The 11,884-nt window shown below is 41.8% G+C and overlaps 1 protein-coding gene across 1 annotated transcript in view; it reads left to right on the forward strand.

Moving 5' to 3' along the window:
* MICAL2 (microtubule associated monooxygenase, calponin and LIM domain containing 2) overlaps positions 1-11,884 on the forward strand; it is a 162,069-nt gene that overhangs the window by 100,738 nt on the left and 49,447 nt on the right. Inside the window, exons 10-14 of the mRNA XM_015418213.1 lie at positions 908-1,034; positions 2,725-2,815; positions 2,915-3,044; positions 3,845-3,865; positions 7,694-7,893. Coding sequence (XP_015273699.1) covers positions 908-1,034; positions 2,725-2,815; positions 2,915-3,044; positions 3,845-3,865; positions 7,694-7,893 — 569 coding nt within the window. The remainder of the gene's footprint in view (positions 1-907; positions 1,035-2,724; positions 2,816-2,914; positions 3,045-3,844; positions 3,866-7,693; positions 7,894-11,884) is intronic.

The raw sequence follows: 11,884 nt of genomic DNA on the forward strand, positions 1-11,884 counted from the left end.
TGTCTTCACTGGCAACATCACTCCTACATGTTAGTTTATGATGGGTAAATGTCTTCATATATGGCCAAAGGCCAAAAGATATGAAACTTCTGCCCAGTATCATTTCTGCTTTGCTCCTCCTTCATTCTACTCCAACACCCCTTATAGATGTAATTTCTCCATTCCTTTCCTCCCAGTATCTATCCCATCTGTGTTTTAAGTTTCATCAGATCTGTTCCTTTCTTTCTTGTTCCTACTTAATCTGTGATTGGAGCTGGATTTGTATAAAAGCCAAGTAAGATACCATTTAGGGCCCGGGATTGTAAAGGACCACTAAACACATTTTAAAACTAAAATTGTAAAATTATCGTTTTTGGTAAAGCTGTATGGTCTCTTAAACTTCACATAATTTAGGGTCTCAGCATGTCTTAATCCTGCCTTTGCCCCCTCCCCATCCCAGGAAGAGGGATAGAGGTATTGATTTATTTGGGGGACGGTACTGCCTGTGGTGGTGAGGAAACCAAGAGCTTGGGCTTGGATAAAGGTTATATAAGGGCTGAGAAAGCACATGTTTGTGGATGACAAAAACACAGTATAGCTGCAAATGGAAAGGCAAACTGACTAATTATGGCTGAATGACTCTGTCAACTGCTGTCTTGTGGTTAGAGGAGGAGTTCATTCTTGTGTGAAGGGAAAATCAAAGCCAGATGATTTTCAGTGAGGTAACCTCATTTCTTCCTAGCTATTTTCCTGCCTCAGGAAGACATACTTTTTGTCTGTGTCTATGCTTTCCCCACCCCAAACATTTCTCATGCTCAGACAATATATTCATAGTCTCCCAACTTCTAAATATAGCCAGTAGCACAAAAGGTAAAACAAAAACAAAACTACATGCCTCTTAAAAACAACCCCTCATTTTGCCTTTCAGGGAAAGCATTTATAGACTCTTACCCCAGACAACACCCGAAAATCTCACTAAGAACTTTGACCAGTACACAATTGATCCTGTAACACGTTATCCAAACTTGAATTCAAGCTGTGTTCGGCCTCATCAGGTAAGCAAGGATGTACAGGAGATGGAAACTGTAAAGTGCCCGCTGAGAAATGATACGGAAAAGGGGTATTGGGTCATAAAAGTTTAGTTACAGTATTGAATTCCCAAGAAAAATGTGTCTAAATATTTGTCGCACTCTTTAAACTCTTTCCTTGTAGCTCAAGGTCACTTAAAAACCACAATTTAAAATATGTAGATTCCCCGTTAAAAGCCCTGGCAAATAAAATGGGCTTGCAGTACCTCCTCAAAATTTCTAGAAATGGGGCCCTGGTTCACCTCCTCAGAGAACCCATTGCCCAGAATGGAGGCTATTAATAGAAAAGGCACAGGCTCTAATTGGATTCAGGTGGGCTGCTGATGGTCACAGTTGGCACATGGGGACATATACATAAGTGCTAGGCCATGAAGTTCATAACCAGCACCTCGAATTGAGCTCAGAAACCAACTGGCAACCAATGTAGCTCTTTTAGACTAGTTAAGATATGTTCCTATCTATCTGCTAGCCCTTTACAATAATTAGGTTGCCTCATTTGGGATGAGTTGCAGTTTCTAGTTTGTCTTCTAAGGCATTCCAGATGTAGAGTGTGTTACAGCAACACAACTGTGAGATTACAAGAGCATGGATTACAGCATGGCTAGGAACGGAAAGAGCAGATGAACCAAGTGCCCTGTCGACCTGCTACACAACAAACTATTTTTTCAGCAAGCAAGGTTGTTTCTTAATCTGTTCTGCAAATGCCAGCTCCACTCCATCCACAAGCAGGGCCAGTCCCTCTAGAGCATCTGCCTTCCTAACCAATATTACCTCTTTCTTGTATGGATTTGGCTTCATCTTATTCTACCTTAGCCACCTGACCACGGCCTCAAAGTACAGTTACAGACCTGAAATGGATGTGACTGGAAACTTTAGTAATAAAATATGGAGCTGACTGTAATCTGTATTTTAATGGCGTTCAGCCCCAAAGCTCTGGATGATCTCATCCGATGACATCATACAAATTTTGAGGAGCATTGCTGACAGAACGAAGCCCTGAGGCACTGCACAGGGAAAATCCCAGCCTATTGATTATCTGGATGCTTTTCATCTCCAGTGAGAACCAGAGATCTAGTCAACTAATTAGGAAAATGGAGTTGATCTCTCTGTATTGGGTGGTCTTAGGTAAATCCTCATGCTACCCTTTATGGTGCTACATTGCCATGGGGCTCTATAGACATTATGAATAATCCGGAGATGACCCTCTATAAGAGAACTAAAAAATAAAACTCTAGAAATAGCAGAGATGGATAGAGTCAATATGGAGATAAAACAAAAATCAGAAGAAAAGCACTGGGATAGATGGAAACCTGTATATAAATGGTTAGGGATAAAGAAGATTACAATGGATGGGAGATAAGCTAGCACACATATAGAAAAGGGAAAGATATAAGCGTGAGCACTATTTAACAGAAATGAAATGAAATGATGTAATGATGATATGGAAATGTATGTATATATGTTGAACTGTGAGATATACTCCGATTGGATATAATGTTTTGAAGATTGTTAAGCAGTGCAAAATTTGTTTAAAAATTCAATAAATAGAGTTGTTAAAAAAAATAAAAAAAAATAATCCGGAGATGGAGGATTCAGGCTTGAATACAGGAAGGTGTTGGACTGTGCTGGTTATTACATTGCGTACCTCTTCCTTTAGGTGAAGCACTTATATATTACGACTGAATTACAGCAATGCCCTCTTGAAAGACCGAGCTCCATTAGAAGATCAGTTGGTCTTTCCAGACACGGTACAAAACATGTTTAGTTTGGTGTAATTTTTTCATTTTATTGTGGGGTGGGGGCTTGGGGTCTAGAATTGGTGGCTAAACTTTAACTTGTAATTTCAGAATCTGACATCAGGCCAAACAAGCTTTTAACTTGGTGTCAGAAACAGACGGAAGGATACAGGAATGTTACTGTCACAGATCTCACTACTTCTTGGAGGAGTGGCCTTGCTTGTCTCTTGGAATCCCTTCAGCAAGCCAGCCAGCGTAGGGTCGGGGGCGGGAGGGGCGTGGTTGTTTGTTTCTCTCTGTCTTCCCATCTCTTTCATTCTTTCTTTCCACCTCTCTCTCTTTCTCTCTCTCTCTCTCAGACAGGGGTCGTTTCGTAGAAAAAGAGCTAGGGGAACTCATTAGCATAACTCATTAGCATATGCCACACCCCCGGACATCACCGGAAGTGTGTCATAAGGCCACACTCGGGCCCCGGGGGGGAACCCCACCCTGGCGTGCACATCACCGGAAAGTGACGTTATGACACCGGGCACGCTGGGGGCGGGGCCACGACCATCCGAGGGGGAAACTCTATGTTCTACCAGTTCCACTGGTGACAGTGGAACTGGCTGTCTTCCCTCCCTCCCCATTTATTTGCTTTCTTTCTACCTCTCTTTCTCTTTCTCTTCCCCCCTCCTCCCTCCATTTATTTTCTTCCTTCCTTCCTTCCTTCCTACCTTTCTCTCTACCTCCCTTTCCTTCCTTCCTCCCCTTCACCATCTATTTGCTTTTTTTGTTTCTCTCTTTTCTCTCTTTCTTTCCACCTCTTTCATTCTTTCTTTCCACCTCTCTTTCTCTGATAAATAAATATCATTGAACAAATAATATCATTATCAATATCTGTTTTTACCCCTTTTGTTTTTATTTTTGGCAGTCCCATTTAATGTTAATGAAAAGCAAATTTGCATATCTTTCAATAAAAACGTGTGTGTAATATTTGTTCATGTCTTGCGGCTCTCAAACATCTGACGTTTATTCTATGCGGCTTTTACATTAAGCAAGTTTGGCCACCCCTGATCTAATGTCTGTCTTCAAGTGTTTGTTGCAATACACAGCTTCCAGAATATTTGCCTTGCAGTTTCTAGAATTAGAGTTTGATCTTGCCGATTTAGTATTTGCTTTCATTTAAAAGTGCACAAGTTCCAGTTTGAGAGAACTGTGTTTCTCTGTCTTCCGTTATGTTGCTGATATGTCACATCTTTTATGCATGGTGTTCAATCTGTGTTACGCCACTTAAAGAGACATGTTTAAATTTACGTATTGGATTTCCAGAGAAGAGAAAAGAATGGAAAGAATGCTGGACAACTGGGCAGAAAGGCATTACTTCTGCTATCATGGTGGAAAGAGGGTTCATCAGCTAGCCAAACCCGAGTTTTGGAATGATCCTTCTGCCTGTAAAGCATTCTAAATTTTTTGCCATTCATTTCCATTAAAATGAAGAATGGCAGTTGCTATGAATATTACATTTAAAGTTGCATCAGTTGTATTGTGCCATTAAGATTAGAGTTAAAACCAAAAAAATATCAGAAGGAGACTTTAATCCACAGTTTGTTGGTTTAAAAAGTGTGGGCTTACCCCTATGAACCATGAGAACAACACAGAGGTAAGGTTTGTTACCACCGGTTTATGATACTTTGAAGGTTAAGAGAAAAATCCTACAGGCACACACAAAATACCACTTTGTAATTCTCTTCTGAAAATATAGCAGTCTTGGTAGAAGAAGAAGAGATTGGATTTATACCCCGCCCTTCACTTGGAGTCTCAGAGCGGCTTACAAACTCTTTTCCTTCCCCTCCTCACAACAGACACCCTGCGACGTGGGAGGGGGTGAGAGAAATCCAAACTGCTCTTTTTCAAGGACAGCTGTGCCAGAGCTTGTGACTGACCCAAGGTCACATCAGCAGGTGCAAGTGGAGGAGTGGGGGAATCAAACCCGGTTCGCCCAGATTAGAGTCTGCACACTTAACCACTACACCAAACTGGCTCTCAAACTGGTACTAAGCAACACAGTATAAAGGGGAGCTCAGAATGTCAGGGGATGGAGGAACATTGCCCAGATGAACAGAGCAGGGATGAGGAATGGGAATGCTTAGTCATTCTCACTGGCTTTCCCCCCTACCAATCAAAACTGATTTCTTCGATTGCTGCTTCACCTTGGGAGAAATGTACAGTTATCCAAGTTCTTGGCATAAATCAAGCGCTACTAGGGGTGATCAAAGTTCTGTTAGGGCAGATTTCACCATCAAATCTTGAACCATTGGACGTCGCCAATAATCGTTTTTTTGGGTGGAAACACTTTGTACCTCTTATATTTGAATAGTCATATATTTGAAGAAATTGTCACATTTGGGATGTCACCTCTCTGTATCTTGGATAGTGTAGTCCTTAAAACACTCAGTTAAGATCAGGAAGATGCAAGTTCAGCCTTGGGCCATATGCTGTGTATCAGCCCAGCATGACTCACATAGTTATTATACTGATAAAAATGTAGGCAGGTTGAAGCACGCGTGCACCCTGAACTCTTTAGAGGAAGGGAGGGATAAAAAAATTAAAGATGATAAATTTGGAATCCTCCCATTCCCTGTATCAATTTTTGTTGGAACAACCAGATGAAAGCCCCTGTTTGGACAATTAGATACCCTGTGTTAAAAAAATAAAAACAGACTAAATACACTTAAAATTAAATGGCTTTCTAACGCAACATTGTGGTGGGTTGAAAAATTCTGAACATCTCTAGCATGTTTTGGCTGTGATGCTCCAGATTTGTGAAAATTGTTTGACTGTAGCTAGTATCATCTTGAGTTCAGGCCAGCACACTATTGGGGTTAGAAATTTTCCAAAAAGGAACGTTGTTGATTTTTTGGCACAAAGGGTTAATTTTGAAGGGTGTTTTCTCCCCCCCCCCATGTTTCAGAAGTGTACAGTTGTGCTCTTCTACACAAAAAACCAAGAAATTAAAATCCTTTTCGAAAATTAGCCTTTGTGTTAAAGAACACAAAGAGCTAATTGTGGAAGGGCTTTGTTATTTTGATGTGGGCTTTTTAGTCTTTGAACACATGGGTACGTGTTTCATAGGATCCTGGTTCCTCAGGATTGAGGAAATACACACGCATGGGGCTTTCTAAAAATTCCCTTTGCTGTGTTCTCAGTGCGCTGCAAAATGGGAGGAGCATTATTTCTTTTGCCCACTTGGATGAATACCTTAATGTGGTGAGTGGGTTGTGTGTGTCAACAAAGCTGAGAGCTAACCCTGGTTAGTACTGTGCAGAAGAAGGCAATGGTAAACCACTTCTGATCATCTCTTACCTCAAAAACACTATGATGAGACAATCCAAAATGAACATGGCATAGCAGGGTTACAGCTGAACATCCAGAAGACAAAAGTAATGTCTACTGGGGAATTACACAGCTTCATGGTTGATGATTAAGAAATCGAAATTGTTAAAGGTTATCTATTCCTTGGCTGAATCATTAACCAAAAGGGAGACTGCAACCAAGAAATCACAAGGAGATTGAGACTTGGAAGGGCAGCCATGGAGGAGCTAGAAAAGATTCTTAAGTGTAAGGATGTGTCACTAGGGACCATGATCATTCATACCATAGTATTCTCCCATTACTATGTACACATGTGAAAGTTGGACAATGAAGAAAGCTGACAGGAAGAAAGTTGATTCATCTGAAATGTCGGAGGAGAGTTTTACGGATACCGTAAAAAAACAAATAAGTGGGTTCTAGAACAAATCAAGTCTGAATTCTCCCTGGAAGGTAAAATGGCTATTGTACTTTGGTCACATTATGTGGAGTCACTAGAAAAATAGTAATGCTGGTAAAACTTGAATGCAGCAGGAAAAGAGGAAGACCCAACATGAGATGGATTGACTCAATAAAGTAAGCCATGACCTTCAATTTGCAAGATTTGAGCAAGGCTGTTAATGAAAGGATATATGGGAGGTCATCAAGTCATAGGGCCACCATAATTCGGAAAAGACTTGAAGCACTTAACACAGACATACTATTTCTTTAATATCCGCATTTTACTCCTCAGAGTTCTGTGACATGTGAAACATTTTTTGATATGAAACTCCTGGATTAAAAATGGAATAAACCCCAGGCAGGATGGAGCTGGAAGAAATCTACATTTTTGTGTTCCAAACATTTTCTAAGTGTCCTTTGGCATAAATTAGTTGACGTTATGCATGAGATGTGTTCTGTTGCATTTAGGGGGAATGGCAATCAAGATTCAGGAAATTTTTAGAATAAAATATATAAATCTTGAATAAACTTTCTTCTTATGCAAAATTCATCTTCTTTATGAAATTGCCCTTTGTTGCTGGAGTGGATTTACTAATGGAGTAAGAACAGAATAAATCTGCTCATATCTAACTAAGAAATCTACTTGGTAAACTAGGACAATTCCAGATTATTTTGTTTTCAAAGGAATTGAAGAAAAAATGCATATCTTCTCAAGGCCACCCAGTAAGTTCAAGGATAAGGCTGGACTTTCACTCAGGGCCAAGGACAGCACTCTGCTGATTCCTAGCCAACACAGATTCAATTTAGCCAGTTTTAACATTTATGTAGATTTAGGTAAATCTTAACCTTTATTTGCCAAGGTATTTAAAGTACATTGTGAAATAAACTGGAAGGGTTTTTTTTTCTTTTTCTTTTCTTTTTTGGCACTTCATGAACAAAATTTTCTAAAGTATTACAGCAACCCTTTTGAGGTTTATTTAAAACTTATGTTTCAAAAGAAGGTAAAGAACTTAAGAGGCAAATTTCGCTCAAGTGCCAGAAAGGAGCTCTTCTTCGCTGACATGGTTTGTCTTTGTCTTTGTTTCTTTTAATCCCCAGTGACTTTGATTCTCTGAATGAAGAAGATGCTGTCAAAAACAACCAGCTGGCATTTGACATTGCTGAACGGGAGTTTGGAATTCCTCCTGTCACCACTGGGAAAGATATGGTGTCTGCTGGAGAGCCTGATAAACTTACTATGGTCATGTACCTCTCAAAATTCTATGAGCTATTTAGGGGAACACCATTGAGAACAGTTGGTAAGCCATCCTAGGTTGTTCTTGCTTGTAGGCGGGCAGGCATTATTATTTTTTACAGCCTTCCTTTTATTTTTTACAGCATTTGAGCCAAAGGGTTTCTTTTTTTTTTCTGGGAGTCCCAGTGTAACTGCTCTGGAATGCTCAACTGTATTTAGATGTGCACTGTAACTACCTTGGACTTTAAAAGGAAATAAAAGGTAAAGGTTCCCTTACTTGAAAACCAGTCGAATCTGACTCCAGGGTTGCGGTGCTCATCTCCGTTTCAAAGCCGAAGAGCCAGCGCTGTCCGAAGACGTTTCCGTGGTCATGTGGCCGGCATGACTAAACACCAAGGCGCACGGAACGCTGTTACCTTCCCACTGAAGTGGTACCTATTTATCTACTTGCAATTTCTTGTTTTTGAACTGCTAGTTTGGCAGAAGCTGGGGCCAGAGATGGGAGTTCACTCCGTCATGCGGCACCCGGGTCTCGAACTGCTAGACTACTGACCTTCCACAGCCTGCAGTTCAGTGTCTTAACCACTTGAGCCACCGCAGCTCCTTTTAAAAGGAAATAGGGAAATATTTAATGTTGCTCATAGGTTATGTTTCATTACATGTTTGAGGAGAACAAGATGAAATTGATATTTTATAGTTGTCTACTTTGCACTTGGTCATTGTCCGTCTTTGCATTTAACTCCCCTCTATCATTGTTAACGTAAAAGAAATTTAAATGGAAGCATATATACATATGCTTCTAAAGATGCTCAGTCTTAGGTTTTGGCAAAACCCGCCAAAAAAGGAACTTCATTTTTGTGGAGCAGCTATCAAGAATAACCACTGGCCTTTTGTTGTTATAGAAGCACAGTCCTCTGCAAGTCTACTCAGGCATCTCAACGTTCAGTGAGGCTTACTCCCAAGTTCATATGCATAGACAGGGCTGGCAAGGGTGGGGGGACAAAATCCCTGGGGCCCAAGTCAGCTGTAGGGCCCCTAAAGCCGGTATCTTGTTTCTTTCAGCCTTGGAGTGGGGAAAGACACACGCGTTGCCTCTTGCAAATGACCCGGGGGTTTGCATCAGACTATCAACCCACACTGGGGAAGAGACTTGCAAACACGGGGCTTGGCTGGAGCAATGGGGTTCCCTCCCATCCCCTTCCCCAAATTTGTTGCGCCCCCTTGGAGAGGCTCCCCTTTTGGTGGGGGTCCTGATCTCTGTTGCATTCCTCAATACGGGGATGGGGGAAGAAAAAAGTCACCCCCCAAATCAGAGTCACAATCTGGGGACCAAGATCTGGGGAGTTTGGGGAGATCGCCCAGAATTACAACTGATATCCAGACCATAGAGATCAGTTCGCCTGGGGAAAATGGCTGCAGGCCCTGCCTGAAGGCTGGCAACCCTAGCAGTGTCACCTTTAAAGACTAACAAAATTTATTTCACAAAGTTTGAGTCCAGTAGCATCTTTAAGACCAACAAAGTTTAATTCTGGATATAAGCTTCAGGCGCATTTTAGTGGGGAATCCTCATTTTACACACATTTACAGAAAATGATTGGGAGGGAAGCAGTCAAGGCAGACAAAAGCTTGGTGTGGAACCTATAAAAAGTCATGTGTAGTTCTATGTGTAAGGGCACTGGACTGCCCGGGATGGAAAGAAGAGCCCCTATGTTGAAATTGATAGTCACAGAAGTTGTGCAGCAGTCCCAGATTTAACTGAAGGGTCTGTTCAGCAGTCCTTCTCTCATGATCTTAAACTTAAAGAGGGATTCTGACCCATAACTTGGGATCTTCTCTGTCCAGCCCACAAGTCCTGATTTTTTTTTAGCAATCCAAAGAAGCCCCAACTTCATCTCCTTAAGTCACCTGGATCCATGCCACAGTAACATCAAGACTATTGTAATGCACTTTACATGGGTCTGCCCTTGAAAGTGTACCTGGAGATTCCAGTTGGTGCAGAATACCATACCTCAGTAATTATCAGGAGCCAGATGATATGTGCACATTACACCCATCCTGCAGTCACTCATTTGTCTATTCATCAGCTACCTGGTTCAGTTCAAGGCACTAACACATACATAGCCTTGCATGGCCTTGGACCCTCATACCTGCAGGACGGTCTCTCCTCCTGTGTTCCACCAGGACAGCTCCACTCATATGTTTAGGGTCTTCTGCAGGTGCAGCCATGCAAACAGGCAAAATCAACAGCTGCCCGTACATGTGCACTGTGGCCTCCTTGTCTGAGGTGTAAATTTTGCAAAATGGAATTCAGAAGAGCTGTTCTATAAAGGGCTATACTATATCAGAATAGTTCAGGGATGTGCTTTATAAAGGGAAAGGGACTTCGGATTATACCACTGTATATATAACACATTGTCCTTTCATTGTTTTCTACTGCTGTACTACCATTTTACTCAATTATTTCCACATTAGTATGTATCATGGCTAGTATGCTATGCTCCTTCAGATTTGGTAATCCTAGTACTTTTTTATATGATGTCCATCATATTGATTGTACCAACCTATATTGTGCTTATTAGATGTCTTTTTGTAGAGTCTGTTATCAGTTTATACTGTGCAATCCACTTGATTTCATTGAAAAAGTGGACTATAAATACAGTGAATAAAATAATGGCCATCTAGGTTACTGGCTGAAATCTTATGCATAGTGACCTGATAATAAGGCCCACGGAATATGGCAGGATAGTTTTTAAATAAGTGAAGTGGTTGTTGTAGATTTTCCGGGCTGTATGGCCATGGTCTTGGCATTGTAGTACCTGACGTTTTGCCAGCAGCTGTGACTGGCATCCTCAGAGGTATAACACAGAAATATGGTGTACTCTCTTTGTCAGTGTAGAAGAAAAATGGTAGGCAGGTAATTTATATCTACTCAGGAAGGTCGGGTAGGGCTGAGTCGTTTTCTTGTAGGAGTTTCCCAGGCTGTGACATGCTAATGGAGGAGCTTTCCTGGGGAGGTTCTTTTGCATATGGATTGGCTGTTGAAGTGCTAATCTTATCTGTAGTGCTCGTTGCCAGCTGTAGAGCATTTCGTGTTTTTCAGGACGGGAAACCATGCCCTATTTATTTTTAAACTCTCTTCTTTCCTGTTGAAATTGTGTGAACGTAGCCTAACTCAAACAGGACACAGTAGCTTATTTCAAGACACTGAAATGCTGGACAACACATCCAATTACCATGTCAGTTTACACAGGGAAGCCATTGAAATGCATAAACATAAACACATAAACGTCAGGTACTTCAATGCCAAGACCACGGCCATACAGCCCAGAAAATCTACAAAAACTATTGAACTCTGGCTGTGAAAGCCTTCGACAACATCAGTGAAGTGGGTTTGGGTGTTTTGTGTCCATATCATGATTTCATTTTAAATATAGAAAAGAGTAAGAGTCCAGTAGCGCCTTAAAGACTAACAAAATCTGTGGTATCTGAAGAAGTGAGCAGTGACTCATGAAAACTCATACCCTACCACAAATTTTGTTAGTATCCAGGGGTCATTTCGTAGAAAAAGAGCTAGGGGAACTCATTAGCATAACTCATTAACATATGCCACACCCCCTGACATCAGGGGCCCGGTGGTGGACCTGCAAGGCCAGCGGGAGTGCGAGGAAGCCCTGCCAAGGCCCTCCCTGGCCCCAGGCAGGCAGTGGTGGGGAGAGGCGGGGAGGAAGCAACTTACCCTCCCTCTTCTCCTGCCTCCTCCTGGCTGAATGAGGGCTGGAAGCGGGGCAGCTGGAAGCAGGGGGCGGGGCTTCATCATGTGCCCCGCCCCCCTGCACCTCACCCGGGGGAACTGCGTTCCCCCGCGTTCCCCCCCAAAATGACCTCTGTTAGTATTTAAGATGCTACTGGACTCTTACTCTTTTTTACTGCTACAGACAGACTAAGACGGCTACCCATCTTGATCTATCTTTTTCAACAGGGCTTTTTTTGTAGACAAAGCCCAGCAGGAACTTATTAGCATATTAGGCCACACCCTGACATCACCGCTCATTAGC

The sequence above is a fragment of the Gekko japonicus genome, unplaced genomic scaffold (genome assembly GCF_001447785.1).
Source record: "Gekko japonicus isolate JY-2015 unplaced genomic scaffold, Gekko_japonicus_V1.1 scaffold2788, whole genome shotgun sequence".
In the NCBI taxonomy this organism is placed as follows: domain Eukaryota; kingdom Metazoa; phylum Chordata; class Lepidosauria; order Squamata; family Gekkonidae; genus Gekko; species Gekko japonicus.